This window comes from Orcinus orca, chromosome 6 (genome assembly GCF_937001465.1).
Source record: "Orcinus orca chromosome 6, mOrcOrc1.1, whole genome shotgun sequence".
Taxonomy (NCBI): domain Eukaryota; kingdom Metazoa; phylum Chordata; class Mammalia; order Artiodactyla; family Delphinidae; genus Orcinus; species Orcinus orca.
The window spans coordinates 37,134,159-37,158,282 of NC_064564.1; the positions used below are offsets into that span (position 1 = coordinate 37,134,159).

Below are 24,124 nucleotides of genomic sequence, written 5' to 3' on the forward strand. Positions count from 1 at the left end.
GTTTTAATAAAGCAAATAAACTATTTATTTCAGAAAACGAAAGATCTTCAAACTACACTTAATATCTTAAGCATTCTTGTTGAGCTGGTGTCAGCTGGTAAGTTTTTGTTTCCTTTGGTGTAATTTCTGTTTGTAAACAATGATCAGAAATGCATCATGTGTACTTTTTTTGGAATTTTCTGATACTCATACAGAGGCTATTCTGAGTATTGGAATTTGGAAGCGAAAATGTCATACTCTTGTTCTTGCTTTGTTTTTGGTATCTTCTGGTGTCCCTCAAACCCATGTGTTTTAGAGCCTTGAATGTAGAGTTTTGCATCACTTTTATTTACTGTCTGCGCTATTTTTTAAACTAACATAAATAAAATAAAATTTTATTTTGATGCTATTTGTTTGCTTTCTGAAGTCATCACTTTTAATACTTCTTTAAAGCTAACAGGTTGTGATATCTAATATGTTATAGAAGAATTTGCGATTTCAACATATTTCTTTCAAAAAACTTCTTAGGTGGAGGTCGAAGAGCGAGTTTCTTAGTCTCCAAAGGTGGTTCACAAATATTATTACAGATACTTATGAACGCCAACAAAGAATCTCCTCTGAATGAGGAGTTAATGGTGCAGATTCATTCCATTCTTGCAAAAATTGGACCGAAAGGTAAGGGTTTTGTTTGTATGACTCTCAGGTGGAACTGTTTTTGTTACATCAATTCTGTGTGCCTTGAAACTGGTAAATTTTACAATCTAAAATGCTACTGCTTTGTCTTGGTCTGAGTCATGGAATGCTTTTTACAGTCAACTAGTGACCTGCAAGAATTTAGGATCCTAAATTCCTGAGTACTTCTATTGCATATGGTGGAAAAAGGAAGAAAAAATGCATTAAAGTCAGAAGTGTGTCTTGGTGTGTGTGTCCCTGCATATATATGTTACAAAAGATACACATAACATGGATATTGTTGAGGCCAGAAGGAGGGAGTGTGGATGGGAATGCTTTGAGGAGCATGCAGGTAGAATGTGTTTGCTTTTCATTAATAGTCATCTTATAGTCACATCTCAGTGCCTAAAAAGCTTACAGTCTAGTTAAGCTTTTAATCATAATCATATAAGAAAGTGATTACAGCTTTAATTATCTCAGTTCAACTTTTAGTTGATAATATGAATTTACAATATTAGTTTTAGAAATTTCATTGTTTTATGACATTTCATTTTATTCAGAAGTTATATATGAATACATTGTGTTTGTTCATTTTTTTTAAACAGACAAAAAATTTGGAGCGAAAGCTAGAATTAATGGAGCTCTAAATATAACCCTGAATTTGGTCAAACAGAATTTGCAGAATCATCGCTTGGTTTTGCCTTGTCTTCAGCTTTTACGAGTATATTCTGCCAACTGTGAGTATTTCAGAGCAGCTTTTAGTTAGCTCAGTGTTGTGACGTTAACACAAAATGAAAATTCTGTACTTTAACTTCATAAGTCTCTAAAATTTGTGGACAAGGAAAGAGAATATTTAATATGGCTCTTTGTAATTCTAACCCCCCACCACAGAAGTGAGGTAGGGTAAGAAGGTGAGATGACAAAATCTTCAGAATTCTCATTAATTCCCCCAGTTTGTAAAGGCATGTAGTAAGGGGGATGAGTAGGTGGCCTGTGGAGAAGATTTGGAGGAATATGAGGACATTGGAAGCTGGAAAAACTGCTATGCGTATTTGGATTTTCACAGATGAGAGGAAAATTGAGAAGGAAGGAATGTGGTGGCATAGTCACCTGGAGCTAATTCTCTTCAGTAATGAATAGGGAAGTAGCAGAACCGAAAATAAATAGCACAGGAGCCTCTGAGGAAGCTGCAGAAAACAGTAATCACAGGGAGAGAGTCTCAGATGAAGTGGCTCCCAAAGGGCATACACACACACACACACACACACACACACACACACACACACACACACACACACACACACACACACTCTCTCTCTCTCTCTCTCTCTCTCTCTCTCTCTCTCTCTCTCTCTCTCTCTCTCTCTCTCTCTCTCTCTCTCTCTCTCTCTCTCTCTCTCCCTCTCCCTCTTTCACTAATGTAATATTAGGTCCCAATCCCCTGAGGTATGGATTTTCTTCTATTCCCTGACTATGGGATTGGAATGATTAATAAAACACCTAGAATTGAGACTGTACAGTACATATTATTGCAGAACATCATCACAAAATAACGATAATCAAAGTGGTAGATGCGTGTGTGTGTGTATTTATTTATCTGTATCTATACTTTGACAATATAGCTAAAGGTGTACTCACAGGAAAATAGTTTTGAATACTTAAATAATTAACACTTAAATAATTAAGAAGCACATAAGGAAATGAATTAATTGGCTGTTTAAACAAAGAAATTAGGAACAGAACAATAAACATAAGGAAAGCAGAGGAATGAAATAGTAAAGAAAAAATACGTTATGAAATCTTCAAAAGTTGATTTAAAAAATAAAACAATTGGATTAAAAATAAAACAGATAAACCACTGAATGAAGGAAAAAGGAACACAAAACAGACTAAAATTAGAAGCGATAATGGAGTAATAAACAGATATAGAGGAAATTAAAATTGTCATACAAAACTTCAGGAACTACATTTTCGGTGGCATTTTATTTAATTAAGCACCAGGAGGTCAGTAAACAGTGTATCTATAATTTTTAAATAATATTTGTTCAGGATTGAAAATGTTAGGCACAATTTTCTGGTTAGGTAATTATTTGCATGTTCTGTCTAAAGTTGTTACCTGTTTTTCCCTACTGCTGTCGCTTTAGTTAAGGTCCTCATTACCTCTCACCTAGACCACAGTCTCCTAATGTGTCTCTCAAATCCATCTTTCCTACAATGCTGTTAGATCTGACCTGTATCTAAAATGCAGATCTGATTTGTTGTTCCTTTTGGGTAATTCCCTGCAGTTGAAAGAATTAACAGCTTCTAGGACCTTTCATAATTTGTTTTAACTTCTTTTCCCACCTCATCTTCCCATTGGCACGCCTTTGTCTAACACTTTGTTTTAACAACATGTAACTGCAATTTCCCTGCAACATTAAAAAATAAAGCAAAAAAACCCCCCTTCCTTTGAAGTATTGACTAAGATGGACTTTATGAGGGACTTGAGTTCACATTTACTAAACAATTTGTATATATTTTTGGCTATGTATCACATGTATATACGTTTCTACTCACTGAGGTTTTTAAATCACTTTACATCTTTTTTTTCACCTTCCCAGCTGTGAATTCTGTATCCTTAGGGAAAAATGGAGTTGTGGAACTGATGTTTAAAATCATCGGACCATTTAGTAAGAAGAATTCCAGTCTTATGAAGTGAGTAAATGTATTAAGTGTAAATAGAGGTATACCCTTTGTTATTTTGGGCCTTACCATCTTGATCTGTACAATGAGCAGGTTGAGTTAAATTGTATCTAGGGTCCTTTCTCAGTTCTTAAATAGTGATTTAATTATGATACAGATTTTCTTTAGTATAAAGTTTAATCTTCAAAAATATATCAAAATTAGATACATTCATTGAACATAGTGTTATGGAAATTTAGACTTTGAACATTCCTAGATACTATAATAGGAAAAAAGACCATTTATAGAGTATCATTCATTCAGAAACATTTATTGAGTGCCTACTATATTCCCTACCCAATTTTACAGTCTTTTAATGACTACTTCCTTTCAGTCTTACAATTATCTGGATATATTTTAACTTTATACATTTCTTCTTTGTCAAAATCATGTTATTCTTTTTCTTACTTTGAGATATGTATATATATCTCAAAATATGTGTTATATATGTGTGTATTTGTGTGTGTGTGTATATATATATATACACACACACACACATCCATAAATAAATAAATAATAAATAAATATATATACACACATATGCACATTCATTTGTAGGTCTCTCAACCTCAAAATGAAAGCAGTTTCAGTTATTTCATTATATTTAGTACTTTCTTAAGCCAAATTAATGGTCATTCTTTAAAAAAAATTTTTATTATGGAATTTTTCAAATACAGCACTTATATTAATTATTACTTATTATATTCAACAGTTATCAACATTCTGCCATGTTTGTTTCATTTATTCCCCCTCCAGACTTTTATTTATTTTTCCTGGGGTATTTTTAAGCAAATCCCAGATGTTTTCCACATATATATGAATTTCTGTAAGCCAATACCAGATATTTTCTCACTTTTCTCCTAAATATTTCATTATGTAACTCTGCTAAATAGGGACCTAAAAAATAACCATAATACTGTAATCATACTCAACAAAATGATTAATTCCCTAACACAATCTAAAATCCAGTGTGTTTAGTTTTCTCCAGTTGTCTCCAAATGCCCTTTAAAGCAAATATCAGCCATGACGTTTATACTGTAAATTCTTTAGTATGATCACTATCAGACATAGTTTTTTTCTTTTAGTGTTACCAAAGTATCATTTCTTTGTTCAACAATATTAATAATTCTTTAAGATCATCTAATATTTTCGGATTGTCTGAGGAATGTCTTTTTTTTTACAGTTGGCTTGTTCAAATCAGGATCCAAATAAGGGCTCTACATTCTACTTGATTGATAAGTCTTGTAATTTTTTGCAGTCAATAACAGTCCCCCTACTTTTCCGTTCTGTTTTATTTGTTGAAGGAACTGGGTGGCATCTTATAGAATGTCCCAACATAGATTAAGATGACTGTATACTGGGATCACTTAATTTGTAGGTATATCCCTCAAATTTTCTGTAGACTGATGGAGCTTGAGGCTTGATTAGATTTGTTTTTTTTTTTTTTAATGGTCAAAATATTTCATAGGTGTTGCTGGGTCTCTGTTTTGCACCACTGAAAATCATTGTGTTGAAATGTTCCATCCCCTTTCACCTAAAAACTTAGCAATATTTCATAGCATTGCCTGATCCATTATTTCTTAAAAGGTTCCAAAATAGTGACTTTTTGGAACCTTTTTCTCAATAAAAAACCTTTTCTCAATAATAAACCTTTTTGGAATTATTTTCTCAATAATTTTCTCATTCTTTCTACTTTTATTAGCTGTGATTCTTTTATAAGGAAGAACTTGTCCACATCAACTGTTTGGTTAAATTTTACAAATGAATAATGTCCAGAACATACTCAGTCTTTTCACCCTTACTTAATAAAGGCCAGATGTTTAGCTTTTACCCTGCTTGAAAATGGAAGCTTACTTGCACATATAATTATTTATTAAATATTATTTGGTGGGATGACAGCATATTTACTTATATAAAGATCATACACACAGTCTTAGAGCATCTGATGAAATGTGACAAGATAAAGAAAATGATTGTTCACAATTAGTAAAACCAACTTCCAGAATTGATGTAGTGTAGTGAGTGGGCTTTGGAGCTCGGCAGAACTTGATTTGCATGTTAGCTCTTACTGGCCTCATGATATGAAGTAAGTTGCCTAACTTTTTATGCCCCAGTTTCCTGTCTATAAAATGGTAGTATTTGTGCCTACATCATAAGGTTGTTATGAAGATTTAATGAGTTAATTCTTGTAATTAGCACAATGGCTATATTAATGCAGTGTAATTAGTTTAGGTAAGTAATGTAGTAATGTGGATGTGCATGAATCCTAGTTAATATTAAAAATATATTCTTTATCTTTAAAATTTTTATGGCTTTTCTCTTCTTGATCTTTAAAGTACTTTAAAATTAATCTTGATCTTGGTTATGATCTCCTACTTAAGATCTACATTACTCTATTGTAACCAAGTTACCAAACCTAATATAAAAAGTTCCTATGAGAAAAGAACATTTCACAAGTATCTGTATAATATACAACATGGACTATTTCCAAAACCATGTAGAAATCAGTGGGTCTAAACTTCTGAGAAAGGAATGTAAATTATCTACATTATTCCTTCATTCTTTTTTCTATATTTTAAAAAGAAAAACTCTTTAAACTTTATTTTTACTTTAAAAAGGATAAACTATTCATTGACCAGACATCTATATCATGATTCCTTTATTATTTTGAATAATTGTAGGATCTCCCCCTTAATTAAACAATCTCAACATCTAGAGCATTTGTATACCAATTCTTCCTCCCCTTAATGCCGTGCATTTAGTTAGTTGAAGAAGATTGAGGGTTATTATTTATGTTTGAAGAGCGGTGCTTTCCTTTAGAATTTCCTTTCCTTTCCAATTTTAGGTTTTGGATTTAAACACTGTTAATCTAGAAGGAAGCAACTCTAAAAGCTATTGTAACTCTTTCTGAGTTTCACTACAGGTTTGGAGGTTATTGCAAGGATTGACTCCCCCTGCAACTTAAATAACTTCATGAGTACCTGGGGCTTCAGTTTCTCCTCCCTCACTGCTCCCAAATGAATAAGCCACAGGCTGCTTTCAAAGCCATGTTAGTTATGTTATTCTGTGTGGGACTTGTGAAGACTGAAAAATATATGAGGAAGTATAAAATATTGGTGCTGAGAAATTCTAATCAACATATAAAAATGTACTTTTCAATAAATACTATTCTGTAATTGTTGGGTAACTTTTATATTATAAATTCATACTGGCTTATAACTGATATAGAATTGCAGAAATTCCTTAGTACTGAAGTTTTTAAAAATACCTTTTAAAAAACATCTTGGTAAAACTGTCAAGACGACTTTGCACCAAACTTCATAATTTCTTTTCATCTAATGGGGCTGTGGAACAAGCATGATGGGCAGAAGGAATTGGGTGCATATCCAGTTTTGGCAGCATTGAAGAATAAACATCAAGAGAAAAACATGTAGTTTAAGGCTTAGAAAATGTCAGAGTATTTCTGTTTGGTTCAAATGTGTTGTAAACAACTGCTAGCAGGCAGAAAGACTGTTTCTGAAAGTGCTGTTAAGATTTTTTAAATTTTGAATTAAGACTTAGCTGTAGATGGGAAAATTCTGAGTTCATTGCAGATGATTGCCTCTAAGCAATTGTATTAGCTTCCTAGGACTGTTGTAACAAAGTACCTAGTACAAAGTTGGTAGTTTACAATAACAAATTTATTGTCTCTGGAGGCTGGAAGTTCAGAATCAACTTGTCAGCAGGACCAGTGTTTCCTTTGTAACCTGCAGGGGAGAATCCTTCCTTGCTTATTCCTAGCTTTTGGTGGTTTGCTGGCAATCTTTAGTGTTCTTTGGTTGTAGGTGCAACATTTCAGTCTCTGCCTCTATCATCATATGGTGTTCTCTCCTTGTGTGTCTGTCTTCAAATAGTCTTCCCTCTTTTTATAAGAGCATCTGTGTTGATGGATTAAGGGCAGTCTACTCCAACATGACTTCATTTTAACTAATTGCATCTGCAAAGACCCTGTTTCCAGATAAGGCCACGTTCTGAGGTGCTAGAGGTTTGGACTTCAACATATCTTTTTGGAGGAGACTGACATTTCTGATTTCATAATTTTCTTTCTCAACAAGAATCTTGTATGATTTATTTTTCATATCACTTAGTTTTTATGTGACCCTAGGCATATTATATTCTGAAATCCTTAGTTTCCTTATTCATAAAATGTGTCAATTCTGTGGACTAGGAATTTTTTTTTAACAATTAAACTAGAAAACACATATACAAGGCATATGTAACAATTTTTGGCATTTGTCAGGCCTTGCTGAATGAAGTCTTTTTTCCCCAAAATTGCCATTGTACTTAGAAGATCCATTTAGTTCTGATTTTGACCAATTTAAAAGTCATCCTTATTCTGATAGTTTTACAGTCTTAAGTGCATTTTATTGAATAATTATAAGATTATGAAAAGTTTCTTACTGATGATTCAGTGCTGTGAAAATTCTGTTATAATTTTATAGTTTTCATTTACTTTTAACTTGCCATTACCAAAACTGCACATTGTTTTGAGAAAGTTACATGCAGGAGTTTATATTTTTTAGAGCATATACTGTTGTTTTTATTTTACAAATGTTATCATAAATAAATGTTTATATGGTTGCTTTATTTGTGTCAATAAACCAAAATGTAACTGTTAACAACTTGCTCTAGAGGGTAGCAGTAATGAGCATTTATTATAAATGAGCACTTAGTCTGTACCTAGTCCTGGATTATTGTTTCAGGTTTTATTTTGAACCAATATCCATCTTAAATCAGTATCCGTTTTAAATCTTCTAACTCATCTTAGAAGTCATCATCTGGTCACGCTATGTGTACCACTAGTGTGTATGTAGCTTTTTTAACTTTATTATCTTGTTTTCAGTTTTAATTTCTTGAGTAGTTTTTCCATAGATATGTACATTTTATTACATTATCTAGATTGTAAAATTATCTGTGAAAGAGATAACTTTGTTTTCTAATTTTATACCCATGAAGAACCTGCTACTGTGGGTATCTAGTAGGCATTCAACAAATGCTTAGTGATGAGTGAAATGCTTAAATTTGACAGTGTACATATTTTTATGCAAATTAATTATCCTTGTTGAAATCTTACTAAGAGGTACTGGCTTATATTTTTAAAGTTCCTGAAAGTTCCATTTCTTCAATAACTCATTTTTAAAAAAATATTTGAATTACAGGTTTTCTACAGTGATGTTACATATATTTTCAAAGTTGCTTAATGGCCACTGATTTCACTGTGTGTAACTGCACATTTATATTCAAAGAATATATAAGTCCTCTAATGGGCAGTGAGAATTTTTGAGATGTTAATTAGGTCATTATTCTCTTTGGTGCCGTATGGCTGAAAAATGTTAAGGGTTCATACTTCCTCTCCCCAAACCTCCTAGTTCCAAAATATTTTACATTTGTTATCACATTAAGTGTTAGGATTATTGCTTGATAGAACTAAAATACTTTGAAGTCAGATAGCTACGAATATCTATAGAATTTTGTAGTTGCAAACTTTGTGTTAAAACTTGTTTTTGTTTTAATTTTTTTGTGAATCAGAATCTATGATTCTTAGTATTATTCCTTTGTGAACTCTGTCCCAGTCAGACACAGGTACAATGATTCCATTCACCTAACCTCTGATATGAAGACTTAGACATTGTTAATTTTCTTCTTTTTCTTTCTTAAACATTTTTTTTGGTGCTTTTTTGTTGATATTTCAATCTTCCTCATATCCAATTTTAACCTGAAGGAAGTGAGGCATATAGAGAAACAGCATATGTAATTGATTATAACAGGAATGACATTTGGAGTAGATACTAATTACTTATCTGAAAAGATTGTATGAATTTACTATTGTAGATTAATTTTACTAGTTTTGTTGTTGTTTGTGTTTTCTCATGTTGACAGGGTTGCTTTAGACACCCTTGCTGCATTGCTAAAATCAAGTAAGTTTTTAAATACTAGAAATACTAGATACTATTTTTCTGAGTATTCTGTCTACTATGTTAAAGAAACTGGAAATGTAGATTTAGTTTATGTTTATAAAGCTTGTTCATAATAATTTAATGTCAAAGTTGATTTTATCTTTTAGTACAGTCGATTGATATATATCTAAGATCATTTATGTTTATTGAGCTCTAATTTATCAGTACATTCATATAATTTATTCAAGTATATTGACTTCCTTTTTCTAAGTTACTTTCATAAACATAAAGCCTTGTTAGTAGGGGAAAGTAATATGTAAATATTATATACTATCATTTTGAAAAAGTGATGCTAACATGGCCTTGAGAACATCTACCATGAAGAGTATCTTTGACAACTACTGTCTCTATGTAACATATGATTTTCAGTTAGGACCTCTTTATTAGAAGTTTTATTTCTACCATAAAATTCAAATTTATAACATTAAAAATGACTTAATGTAAATTTACATTTTACTAAATGCATTTACAGACTAAAGCACAATTTTTTTAATCTTCAAAATTGAAGTATTGGAGGAAATGTGTCGTAACGCAATACGGTGCTTTTTTTTTGGAGAGTAACCATCTGCATTATGTGCTTTTTTTCTCTCCATGATACTCAGTGTCTGTATTTTAAATATTAATTTTTGTTAGCACTCCCATTCCCCCATTCCATTGGTTGATTAAATTAACATCTTATTTAACCACAATAACATTTAGTCCTAAAGATCTATGTTGATGGCTTTCAATGTTATTTTTCCCCAAAACTGTCTATTGATGGTGAGACCAACTTGCCCTTAAGTTTGATGAGAAGGACAGTAGCAAATGATTAATTGATTGAGAATCTGATATTTGGTAATGATTTATTAAATTTAAAGAATCACCTTAGGTATTACTATTATATACTAGAGTGCATAAAATTCAGTTAACAGTTTTATCCTTGAAATGAAATGTGTGTTATTCGATTAGATTAGCTATGTAGCTTTGTTTTCATATATGATGTGATAAACTTTAGACCAAGATTAGAATATTTGGATTAATTTCAAAGATATTTGTAGCCTTGCTTTGATGTGCCTTCCCTGCCTTTGTGGTTCAAATTGTTTAAAGATTAATTTTTAAATTAATGTAGGCATATTTTTTTTGATTTAGAGTAGATTAAAATAGCCATTAAAACTAAACTCTTATTAAAGCTTACTAATTTTCAGAATCACTGATGACAAAGTCACTAATTCAAAGTCAGTAAAAACTAAAACTCTAAGTTTCAAGTATTTTTAGAAATCAGTTAACCTAAAATGACTGAAATGCTGATATCTTCAGTTTTAAATAATAAGCTTCCTTTTACTCCCTCCCTTCTTCTCCTTCAAAGGAGGATGGTGGGCAAACATATCTGTTTGCTCCATCAGGTAAAAAAGTAACTGACAAGTAAATGATCCTGGATTGCAGATAGATCTGCTCACTTCTCTTAAGAGTCACTCAGCACCTGTGTTTGAGTTATGCACAAGTTTTTAATTTGATCTTCAATAAAGAATTTAAATATTTCTCATAAATACCATTTAGGCTTTTGGGAATTCCAGTGGAAACACAGTTTGTAATAGGAGTTACAGTGATTCTTAAAAGACATTATGATAGTAATATCTTTTAAGTATTACTGGTAATACTAAGAAGCTAGTAAACTAAAGGCTTATATATTCCAATTGGTGTAAACAAAATATGTATATTTGTTTAAAATACATGAAACTATTGTTAGTCAGACCTATTGAACTGTTCTATAGATAGCCACAGCCTTAACAAACTATCTCTTCCAGACACAACAGAGGTATTAAACCTTTTACTTAAGAAAGTGCCCCCTTCCTGCCCCTGTGAGTTTCTTCCAGCTCTCAAATATCAGAACATAATTTCTAAGAGGGCATTAATAAGTTTGTTGATCTCAGTGTCTTTATGTTTTAGGTGGGTATTAGCACATTTAAAACTGTAGTAATTCTTTCAGGCAACTAAAAGCAGCACAGCCTTACTGGTGCATTATCTTAGTATCCATGTCATGAGCCAGGTGGTCATTTTATATGTAAATGTAGATGAGGAAGAGATTGGTATTTCTTTCTAAGTAAACAACCTCAGATGGGTTGGTATTCCACATTATCTTGCACTCTTATCATTGGCCCACCCATGTGGTGCTGGGTGGCTCAGGATGTTGCTAAGATACGATCCCCTTGCTCTCATCTTAGTGAAATGCACCCTTTTGGTTAAAAATCTTAAATATTAACATTAAAAAAATGAAGTACATCAAATTTATGAATTTATTTCTGTTAATTTTACCCCAATAAGATTGACTGTTTACAAAAAAAAATTTTGATGCAGTTTTTTCATATATTAAAAAATTAATGACAATAAAGCACTATCTTCTAATCATATAATGCTTCTTACATTTCACTTACTAAAAAGTTGTTTAAGTACTTTTCACTTAGCTTTGTTGTGGCATGGATATTTATATATAATTGTGGGGGTAATTAAAATTTAAAATAATTTCAATAGAAACACATACAATTTGTAGTAGGAGCTGCAATCCAATGGAGTTTATTTCACACAAAGATTGTAATAGAAGTTGCGATAATGATAATGGCTTTTAACAAAATCATAGTCACAGCTAGTGAGTTAAAGGCTTATATATTCCTTTTGGTGTAATGAAAGTATATTCATAAGTTTTAAAATATATGAAAGTTTTGTTAGTATTAACATTTAAAAATATACAACCTTAATTGTGTTAAAGATATTTTGATATTTATTAACCACAAAACAATATATGGGCAGGTTTCTGGAAAATTACCTGGAACTTGTCATATTTATGTTGTTAGCTAAAAAATATTTAAATATGTGGTTGCCATTTATTTTTGGAAAAGTATTGTAAGACTTCATTCCAGTATTGTGGTTATGTTTTTAATTTGATTTATTCTACCAGTGTCTCTTATTATTTAAAAAATATTTTCTCAATTTTCTTTTGTTAAAGAAACAAATGCCAGGAGAGCTGTAGACAGAGGATATGTCCAAGTCCTTTTAACAATTTATGTAGATTGGCACCGCCATGATAATCGGCATAGAAACATGCTCATTCGAAAAGGAATTTTACAGAGTTTAAAAAGTGTTACAAGCATCAAGTTGGGAAGAAAAGCATTTATTGATGCCAATGGGATGAAAATTCTTTATAACACTTCACAAGTGAGTTTTTAATTTTCTTCCTGTTATTATGATTACCTATTAATGATAGGATTTGGTTCTTAAGAATACTTAGTATTTCTAAAAATACTCAAAAAGTATGATAAATATATTAAAAAAATCCGAAAGCCAAAAGGCACAATCGTTTCTCAACTGTGACATCAGACTGAGTTCGAGAAAGTGCTCAGTGCATATCTCTGCAATATGAGGTTTTTCCCCCATACGTAAAAGGAAGATGTATATAAATCTCTCCACTGGGCAGGAAGGAATTCCATATAGCCACGTTTTCTAAGGTGTGCAGTTGGCTATACTCAGTTTTGTATGTTCCCCTCATAAGTATTCACAAATCCTTTATGGCTGGTAAGGCAGATATGTTGTTTGTGAGTGTTCTCGGTCTTTCTTCTGGAGAGAATATTTTTAAATAGTGCAGGTACAGAAGTGAAACCTGGAGTTAGGAATCCTGGTTCTGCCAGCCATCTTATGCATAAACCTTCTCAACAATATCTTTAGCAAGATTCTAGCATCTGTAGAGTGAGGATATTGCAAAGTAACCTTTTATTTTTACAAGGCTATAATTATTAGAACAAAATCTGTCTTGAAAATTCCAACCAGTCACCTTGGTTGTGCCCTCTTGGTCTTACACACAACAAATAATCTTTTTCTGTGTGAGAGTAGTTAAGAACACATATTTTATGTTAACTCTTAGCTTTTTCTTTTCTAGATCAATCACATGCACTTATTTTTACTATTCCTAATATAGACAGTGATGGATATTTGATATATGAGGAAGAATTGGGTGACTTTGTTTATGCCACTTCACATTTATGAGCCTTAGTTTTTCATCTGTTTTGACAGGTCAGGTGTGAAGATTTCTACTGAAAACTTCACAGGTTATCAAAGTGCCATCTAAAGCCATCTAGATGTCAATTGTCAATAATAATAACAGTGTTATATGAAATAGTTTCAAATTCCCTGTTCACTAGTCCTTCTCAAGATTAGATACCAGGGTAGCAAATTAAACTCTTAAAACTTAAAATTGTGATATTCAGGCTATTCTTTTATAAGTTGAACAGCTAACTTATTAGGGGTGCTATTGCATGATAACTGATAGAATTTTGAGAAAGGCTCAGCCAAATGCACATTCCTTTTTATTTTTTACACCTGTCTTAATTTCTTAATCTTCTTTTTTTCTTCTTCCCTTAAATTTTCATTTTTATTTTATACCCTAGGCTTGCTAAGTGCTCCCTAAGTCACTCATAGATATTACTTAGTGCTTTGGAGACTTCTGGTACCGGAGATGGTACTGATTTCTGCTTAGTTAAAATATTTAAGGAAAATTACTGCTAAATTTGCCATATGAGGTTCTTACTTAAAAAGAGATATTTCTGATTAGTCAAAGCTGTTTTATAATTATGTTAAATTTTTTTGTAGTATTTGCCTTCTGAAAATTATTAATGTATTACTTTCCGAAGTCATGTAAAATTGTTTCACTTATTCACCAAAGGCACATTATCTTTTTTTTCTTTTCTTATAAAACAGGAATGTTTGGCAGTCAGGACCCTTGATCCTCTTGTCAACACCTCCAGTCTGATAATGAGGAAGTGTTTCCCTAAAAATCGCCTGCCACTCCCAACGATTAAAAGTTCTTTCCATTTCCAGTTACCAGTTATTCCTGTGACTGGACCTGTGGCCCAGCTCTACAGTTTACCCCCTGAAGGTAGGACCACATGCTTCTTGCTGGCTTTCAGTGGTTATTGGAATTGTGTGACTTTATCTATTTTTGCTTTTGTTCATCTCCCTAGCAGAAGAAGGTTTTAATGAACACGATAAACCTGCATATTATTTTTTAGTTAATAAATATTTCTTCAAATATAAGAAATTGAGATTGATTAATTAAGGGAAGGAATGTGGGGTGTACTACATATGTGGAAATGTGAATTGTGAAAAACTTTAAGTACCACACAGGAACAGTATTTGATAGTTTATATAAATTTTCAAAATCTAAGAATGTAAACATTAACTGTTTAGGTAATTCTATTTGAGCTTACATTTGTAGCTTTTTAATGAACTTCATTTTTTAAAGTTAAAGGTGTCTAATCATCAAACATGTTACAGTTTATGTTTAACAAAACTTGCACAGTTACTTACCTGATAGAAAATATGAAAATATCATAAATTGGCTCTTTGTCATTTTTGATGCAATATTGTGTACATAGCAAAGGAAGTAAGAGTTTCCACTTCTTAATGTGGGGAAAAAGCAGAATTTTTTTATAAGACACAGCAAAATTCAAAAGAGAAAGTAGTCTAGGCTATTAATAGAATTTCTAAAGTATTTTCTTGTTAGGTGATCACTTTTTAAAAAAGTAAGAGGTTTTTCATTATATTTAAAAGCAATGCTTTGAAGTGATTTAAGAAAATTTTTAAGTAATTATAATTAGTTTATTATCCTTGATATAGATTTACCTATGGTATATATCACAGAGTTCACTGTTATGATTGCATTTCTAAAGTATTTAATTATTAAAGTAGAAGTTTAGTCTATACAAAATATCAAAATGGATTATTCAGAAACTTCCTTTAAAAGGTTTAAAAGTCTAAGTCTGGGACTTGATTAAACATCGCTAAGTGAAAACAGTGATCTAATTGCTTCTTCTCATTCCATTTAAAATTGCCAACAGACTTCAAAAATAGGGGAAAAATCTGTACAGAATCTGAAAACTAGATAAAAGGAGCATTCTCATGGAATAAACATAGGGTGTGCAACAAACATGTTGGAGAAAAGAATAGATTAAGGAAGAGTGTCAACTCTATTCACCCTTCTAGGAAATGCAGTATCTCTGGCTCCAGGTTGAGGGCCACTAGTACCTAATTTGGAGGGAGAGTCAAGGAGCTGTTGGAATTTCTTTCTCTCAGTGTAGGATTATGGAGGTTTAAGTGGTGTTCTAACTGGTAGAAAGCTTGTGAGACTTCACTATATGTGGCAGGTAGTAACACTGGGAGAGAGATAGGATATACCCCAGAGTGTTCTTTGTTCAGTGTCCAGAATAATCACATGGATAGAGAAAGCTGACTTGCAGTGCAGGGAATATATCAAACATGGGGAAAAAAAGACAGAGATAATATTTTTCTGAGGGCTCCTTTTCTGCATCATTTCAGACTGATGGTTCACTGAACTAGAAATGGAGACTTTAATTGACTAAGAAGGCTTCATGAATGAGATGTGAGAGCAGGGTTCTAATAGCAATTGCATAGACACAAGGAAAACACCCTGCTCTCCATCATTTTCTCACATATCAGGCTTCATTAAATTTATCACAATTTTCATTATTTTTTACCATCCTCAGTTAGACTGTAAATTCCACGAAGCTAAGACTGTTGTTTTTACCTTCATTTTATCCTCAGCATGCGTTAGATTGCATGAGTTATAATAAATGTGCATTTAACATTTGTTAATGGATGAATTGAGCTGGCCTCCAGACTTATTCTCTTAAACATTTAATGCCAAAAGATAGTGAAGCAGACTCTGGAGATTTGAAGGAAAAGAGTTCTGACTCAAGATTTCTGAACCCTTATTAGAAGCCACCCATATGTGAAGGTGACATATTCTTAGATATGCAAGGGTACAGAAGCATATTGCCCAGGAACCCTTCTGAAGTAATTGTATGAAATAATACTTCAGCCAGGCCAGTGATGAATTAAGTCAAGAACGCAGAAGACATGGTAGTAGAGTAATTGTATTTAACATTACAAATTGTTAATTATGTAATACTAAGTAGTTGCTCTACTTATTTTGCTCTATTATTTTGAAATATATCAACTAATTTTTGGTGAAAGATACATAATATACGGCTATAGTAAACTGGGTCTTTTGCAATTTATATTCATAGATTTCTTAAATTATAATATTGTTGTATTTCTAAGATGGTAATTATAGAAATAGTGGCCCAAATATGTGTTTCAAAATGTAAAAGTAACATCTAGAGCAGAGATCCTTGGACTAGAATCTACTGAACCATAGGAATCCATGGATGGACCTCAGAGACTAAGAACCCTTTGAAATTCTGTATAAAATAATGTATATTCCTTCTTGGAAAAAATTCTTGAAGAGGTCCATCCATCACTGCTATAGAAAAGTAAGAAAATTTCCAAGATGCACAAAATCCGGAAAATGCTGAATACAAAGCGAGAACAAGCAAATCAGTTTCAGTAATAAGATATCTAAAAGGATAAAATACCCCCATTAAAAAAAAAGAGACTCTCAGGTTGGGTTAAAAACAAAATCTAAGTAGCTGATACATCCTGGAAACTCTTAAAACAGCAAGACTGAAAGCTTAAAATAAACAGATTGGCAACTGTGTATCTGTTTTTCTCAGCTCAAGAAAGATGAGGAAGACATTATTACTACCCCACAAAATATAAATACAGAACAAAATGTTTAAAGCAAGATATCAAAGATGATTTTATACAAGCTAGATAGTAACAAGTGTGCCAAGCACTAGAACAAAGGTAGATAAAGCTATAATTATTTGGATAATATGGAGAAATTGATAGAAACACAGCATTAGTGGGTGATTTTAATATACCTCTAAGTTCTTGGTAAGTTAAATAGAGGAGATCCAGTCAATCTAAGTGGATGCTGAAGATAGCTCATGTTAATACATTTGAAAATATGATTGAGATGGACAATATTTTAGGGAAATATAAATAACTAAAATTGACTTAAATAGTAGCAAACCCACAACTGAATATGCAATCAAGTTGCCTTCAGTGAAGACACCAAACAACGATGACTTTATAGATTAGTTCTCTCAACTTTCAAGGAATTTTCCTATGCTTTATTTTCCAGAGCATAGAAAAAAAAGAAAAGTTTAGAAGCTAGTATGTTGCTGAAATCAAAACCTGGTAAGAATAACCTGAAACAACTTACAGATCATTGTCACTCATGAAAATAAATATAAAAATCTAAAATACTAGAATATTGAATTGAGCGGCATTTTCAGATATAGGACACTTTGACAAAGTAAGGATTATTTTAGAAAGTAAGTTTATTGTAATATTAAGACTTTAATTAAAATTTATCAGAGGGTCAAAGCAAGAAAACCAATGATTATCTTAATAAATGCCATGAAGAGTTTTGATAAAAATCATTATTAATTCCAGATAAAATTTCTTAAGGAATATTTTCCATGCTAGCTGAGTATTATCTAACTCAGATCAGCAACCAACATCACAAATAGTTATGAAGTGTTAGAGGAAGCCTTTCTCAACCATTATTAGTTAACATTGTTTTGAAAACTCTGGCCAAATCAGTGAGACAGGGAAAGGAAAGATATTAATCATTAAAAGAGTGAGATAAAATTATATCATTGTCTGCAGAGGATGTTATTGCTCATGTGGAAAATCCAAGCAAATCAATTATAAAATGTATCTTAGACCAGATAAAAGTTCAGTGAAGTCCCGTTTACAAGATAGATGAATAAAATTCACTAGTTTTCTTTTGTGTGCGTACGCGTGCGCATGTGTGTATGTATATGTATGTATCAACAAAAAACAGTAACAGAAAACACAAAGGGAAAGATCACATTTATAGGAGCAATAGGACGAACAAAATAAACCCCTTGAAATATACTTTCCAAAACCTTATGGAAAGTGCTGACTTGTACCTTTTAATTGTTATATCATACAGATACAGTATAATTTATCTAACTAGTTTCCTATTGATAGCCATTTAAGTTTTTTCCTATGTTTTTGTCTTCACTATAAATGAGCCAAGGACATTTTGAAAACTAACAACAAGGATGATTTATATTCCCTGATTTTAATTGTGAGATTAAGTTATAATAATTGATATATATTGGTGATGGTACAAGAATAGATCATTGGAATAGAAAAGAAGGTCTCAGACACCCTAAGCTATATGACCTTTCACATCTGGAGTATGAAACCAAAGGAAAAACACCTATAAAGGAAGATATTTGACAGGTTTGCCTAAAAATTAAAAACATATTTTCTCTTTGATACTGAACTGCATTTTCCCTTCTCCCTATCCAAGGAGTTGTCTTTCTTATTTGCAATAGGCTTTTCTGAATTCAGTGCCTTCTTTTTTCCTAACAGTTCTTTTACCAAATGTCAGTTTTTCCTATGTTTATCCACGACTAACTGGCATTAGTACATTGACATAAATAGACCCAGTTACTCTATGCAATATAAATACTTACTTTGTGTGGTCTATTTCTGAAAGAATTTAGAGCAATTTTGTAACTCTGTTAGGATAGACTGAGCTGCTATTACACAGTGACCCAGTACAGTACCACAGTCCCTCAAGCAACAATAGTAATAACAGACGTTTTTATAGCACATACTCTCTCTTTTTTAGAAATAAATAAATTTATTTATTTTTTGGCTGTGCTGGGTCTTTGTTGCCGCGTGCGGGCTACTCCTTGTTGCGGTGCATGGGCTTCTCATTGTGGTAGCTTCTCTTATTGTGGAGCATGGGCTCTAGGCGCATGGGCTCAGTAGTTGTGGCGCACGGGCTTCGTTGCTCCATGGCATGTGGGATCTTCCCAGACCAGGGATTGAACCCATGTCCCCTGCATTGGCAGGCGGATTCTTAACTACTGCACCACCAGGGAAGTCCCATATAGCACATACTCTTTGCCTGGCACGTTATATATATTAACTCCTTTAAGTCTCCCAAGAACAGTATGTGTGGGTATTTCCATTTTATAGATGAGGAAACTGAGACACAAATAACTTATGTAACTTGCTCAAGGTCAAGTAGTTAGTAACTCAAGGAGCCAAGATTTGAATTAGGTATTCTGTCTCCAGAGCCTATTTGCTACACTGCCATGAGATAGATTTTTTTTTTCTTCTCTCATATACCCATACAGAAGATGGGTAGGTGATCCTGGACAGTAGGCCTCTGTCCACCAGGTCATCAATGGAAAAAGATTCTTTTTGTTTTCATCATCTCCTATGGTGGTTTCCTCATGTGCATGTGGAAAATGGTAATGGAAGAAAATGGAGAGGACAATTTTCTTTTTAAAGGATGTGACCTGGAGTTTGTATTTACAACTTTGCCTCACATACTGTTGGCCAAAAATTAGTCATATGGCTGTAACTACTGTGAGGGAGGCTGGAATCTATAACCTCTAGCTAAAACTCAGAGGTTCTGTTACTGAAATGAAGGAGAGGAGAACAGATACTTGGGTGGGAGGAATTTATAATCTTTGCTATGATAAATCACATTGGAAATGGAAGTGTAAAAGAGTTTAAAGAAGGTTACATCAGCAAGATGGAGGGGTAGGAGGTCCCAACACTTGTCTCCCCTGCAAATGCAGCAAAAACAATAAATAACCAACTACAAACTGATGAAAATATCTCAGGGATAGCTCTGAACTTCAATGAAGAAGCATCAGAAACCATGCAGAACTCAAAACCTGAGGATGGCCACATAGAAAAGTACAGGAAGCATTTTATCTCCATCACCCCATTCCCCAGTCTAGAGCAGCTTGGTACCAGAGGGTTCCTCTCAGTAGAATTTTACCCCACGGAGAAAAGGACAGCAGAAGAATCCCAGTGAGCCGTGCTGCTGTGGATGTTTATAGCCTTTGTTTCCGAGGCTTTGCAAGTCTTTACCAAAGTTGATTTCAGCTGACGGAGCTGCCTGGAGTCCTGCCTCTTGCATTTGTTCCTTGGGGTTGGAGCTCTTGCTGTGGGCTCATATAGCTGCTGCATCTCCCCTCAGCTGGACTCACTACAGTGAGCCCCAGAGCTCCAGACCTCATTTTCATGAGAGATCTGCACATTCTCGCACCTTAGACACCAATGCCACTGCCACAGCAAGTGCACCAGTGCCCAAGGACCCAGGCTTTGTGGTGGTTCCACATGCACCTGATTGTAGGACTCTGGCTGGCTCTGTTACTGCTGTGAGATCCAGCATACCAGATCAGGTGCCAAGGGGGATCCCCTTAGCTAGAACTTCCTCATATAGGCAGAAAAGAGGAGTACAAAAAGACCCTAGCAGCCTTTGCCCCTGAGGATCCCAATAGCCCTAGCCACCACTGCTACCTGAGGACCTCCATAGTATAGGCCACAGAAGACCCCTACAGTCAGTGCTGATGTTGACCTCAACTGATGGAGCTGCATAAAGACGCCACCACTGTGCCTTCCCAGGAAGCAAAGACGCTGCGTGCTACCCAGCTGGTGCTCTTACAGTCACCTTCAGGTGAAAATCTTTCCCTACCCAAGCCAGTCCAAAAAGGCTGGAAGAGTTGACTGCATCCTCAGATTTACAGACATCAATACAAAACCTTCAGAAACCTGGAAAAGCAAGGAAACATGACACTGCCAAAGGAACACAGTAACTTTTCAGTAACTGAACTTAAAGAAGTGGAGATCTGTGAGTTATCTGAAAAAGAATTCAAAATAAAGAAGCTCAGATACTTCAAGAGAAGAAAGAAGCAATTCAGTGAACTTAGGAAAACAATACATGAACAAAATGAGAAGTTCAATGAAGAGTAAGAAATCATAAAAAGAACCAAATTCTGGACCTGAAGAATACAATGAATAATGCAATAGAGAACTTCAGTATCAGGCTCAATCAAGCAAGAGAAAGAATCTGTGAACTTGAAGACAGATCTCATGATATTATAAGGTCAGAGGAGAAAAAGAAATCAGAAAGAAAAAGTGAAGGAGGCCTATGTGAATAGTGGAACACGATTAAGTGAAACAACATCTGTGTAATGGGAGTCTCAGAAGAAGAGAGAAAGGGACAGAAAACTTATTTAAAGACATAGTGGCTGAAAACTTACCAAATCTGGTGAAGATATGGCTATGTAGGTGCACAAGCTCAAAGATCTGCAAATAGATTCATCCCTCAGAGATCTTCACCAAGACATTTTCATCAGGCTCTTAAGGCAAAGGATTTTGAAAGCAACTAGAGAAAAAACTTGTTACCTATGTGGTAATACTGATAAGCCTATTAGTAGATTTCTCGGCAGAAGCCTTGCAGGCCAGGAGAGAGTGGGATGATATATTCAAATTGCTTGAAGAAAAAAACTGTCAATCAAAAACACTTGACCCGGGACTTCCCTGGTGGTGCAGTGGTTAAGAATCCACCTGCTAATGCGGGGGACGTGGGTTCAAGCCCTGGTCTGGGAAGGTCCCACATGCCGTGGACCAACTAAGCCCGTGAGCCACAGCTACTGAAGCCCATGCGCCTAGAGCCCATGCTCTGCAACAAGAGAAGCCACCGCAATGAGAAGCCCGTGCACCGCGATGAAGAGTAGCCCCTGCTTGCTGCAACTAGAGAAAGCCCACGTGCAGCAATGGAGACCCAACACAGCCAAAAAAAAAAAAAAAAAAAAAAAAAAATACTTTACCCATCAAAGTTGTCCTTCAGAAATGAAAGAGAGATAAAGAGTTCTACAGAAAAACAAAAGCTGAATGCCCACTCTCACCATTTTTACTCAGCGTAGTGCTAGATATCCTAATTATAGCAATTAGGCTAGAAAAAAGAAACGAAATGCATCCAAGTCAGAAAGGAAGAAATGAAATCATCTCTGTTTGCAGATGACATTATCTTATATATAGAAAACTGTAACATCTCCACCAAAAAACTGTTAGAACTAATAAATGAATTCAGTAAAGGTACAGGACACAAAGTTAATATACAAACCATCAGTTGCGTTTCTCCACACTAATAATGAACTATCTGAAAGAGAAATTAAGAAAGCAATCCCATTTACAATAGCATCAAAAACAATAAAGTACTTACGAATAAGTTTTACCAAGGAATTGAAAGACCTGTTCACTGATCAATAAGACACTGTTAGAAGTTATTGAAGAAGACACACAAAACAATTGAAAGATATCCTGTATTCTTGAGTTGGAAGAATTAATATGAAAATGTTCATGCTGACCAAAGTGATCTTCAGAATCAATGCAATCCCTATCAAAATTCCAGTGTCATTTTTCACAGAAATACAAAAACTATCCTAAAATTTGTATGGAACCACAAAAGACCCCAGATAGCCAAAGCAATCTTGAGAAAGAAGGACAAAGCTGGAGGCATCACACTTCCTGATTTCAAGCTATTATGAAGCTATGGTAATCAAAATAGTATGGTACTCAAATAAAGCAGGGCACATAGACCAGTGAGACAGATTAGAGATCCCAGTCATAAACCCAAACATATTATGGTCAACTAGTTTTTGTTAAGGGTGTCAAGAACACACAATGGGGAAAGGACAGTCTCTATACACCATTCACAAAAATTGACTTGAAATGGATAAAAGACTTTACATATAAGGCCTGAAACTATAAAACTCCTAGAAGAAAACTTAAGGGAAAAGATCCTTGACATTGGTCTTAGCAGTGATTTCTCGGGTAAGATAACAAAAGCACAGGCAACAGAAACTAAACGAGTGGGACTACAACAAACTAAAAAGATTCTGCAGAGCAAAGGAGACAATATATTGAAAAGGCAGCCTACAGAATGGGAAAAGATAATTGCAAACCATATATCTAATAAGGGTTTAATATCAAAAAAATACAAAGAACTCACATAGCTGAACGGTACAAAAGAAGATAGTCCAATTAAAAATGGGCAAAGGACTTGAATAGACATTTTCCCAAAGAATTATGTACAAATGGCCAGTAGATAATGAAAAGGTGCCTTACATCAATAATCATCAGGGAAATGCAAACCAAAACCACAAAGAGATATTACCTCGCACTTCTTAGAATGGCTATTATCAAAAAGAGAGAGCAAATAGTGAGGATTTGGAAAAAACAGAACCCTTATACACTGTTGGTGGGAACGTAACATGGTACAGCTAATATGGAAAAGGACATGGAAGTTCCTCAAAAAATTAAAAATAGAACTACCATACCAGGAAACCCACTCCTGGGTATATATCCAAAGGAATCAAAATCATCATCTTAAAGAGATATCTGTATACCCATGTTCATTCCAGCATTATTTACAATAGCCAACATTTGTAAACAACCTTAATGTCTTTCCATGAATGAATGGATAAGGAAAACTGATTCATATATATGATGTACATATATCATATATAAATATTATTCAGCCAATTAAAAAAAGGAAATGCTGCCATTTGCAACAACATGGATACATGGATGAATCTGGTGGGCATTTATGCTAAGTGAAATGTGCAAGGCAGAGGAAGACAAATACTGTATGGCATCACTTACATGTGGAATCGTTGAAAAAAAAAAAAAAAACGATTTCATAGAAACGGAATAGAAAGTTGGATTCCAAGGGCTGGGAGAATGATAAATGGGGTGATAAGATCAAAGGGTATACATTTTCAGTTTTAAGAAGATTAAGTTCTGAGGATCTAATGTACAACATGGTGACTATAGTTAATACAGCATTGAGTTTCTGAGAGTAAATCTTAAGCATTCGCACCACATGCACATGCACACACACGTACACAAAGTGTTAACAGTGTTAACCATGTGAGGTGATGGACGTATTAATTATCTTCATCTTGATAATCGTTTTACCATGATTTACCATTTTACCATATATCATCACATTT

The 24,124-nt window shown here is 33.7% G+C and overlaps 1 protein-coding gene across 9 annotated transcripts in view; it reads left to right on the forward strand.

The window, feature by feature from the left end:
• AGTPBP1 (ATP/GTP binding carboxypeptidase 1) overlaps positions 1-24,124 on the forward strand; it is a 170,316-nt gene that overhangs the window by 56,302 nt on the left and 89,890 nt on the right. For all 9 annotated transcript variants that reach the window (XR_004478761.2, XR_007477762.1, XM_049710786.1 and 6 more), the window contains exons 5-11: positions 34-97; positions 508-654; positions 1,257-1,388; positions 3,252-3,345; positions 9,292-9,329; positions 12,349-12,557; positions 14,094-14,271. Coding sequence is in view for 7 of the 9 variants with exons in the window: in XM_049710786.1 (XP_049566743.1) it covers positions 34-97; positions 508-654; positions 1,257-1,388; positions 3,252-3,345; positions 9,292-9,329; positions 12,349-12,557; positions 14,094-14,271 (862 nt within the window). In the remaining 2 variants the exon portion in view is untranslated. The remainder of the gene's footprint in view (positions 1-33; positions 98-507; positions 655-1,256; positions 1,389-3,251; positions 3,346-9,291; positions 9,330-12,348; positions 12,558-14,093; positions 14,272-24,124) is intronic.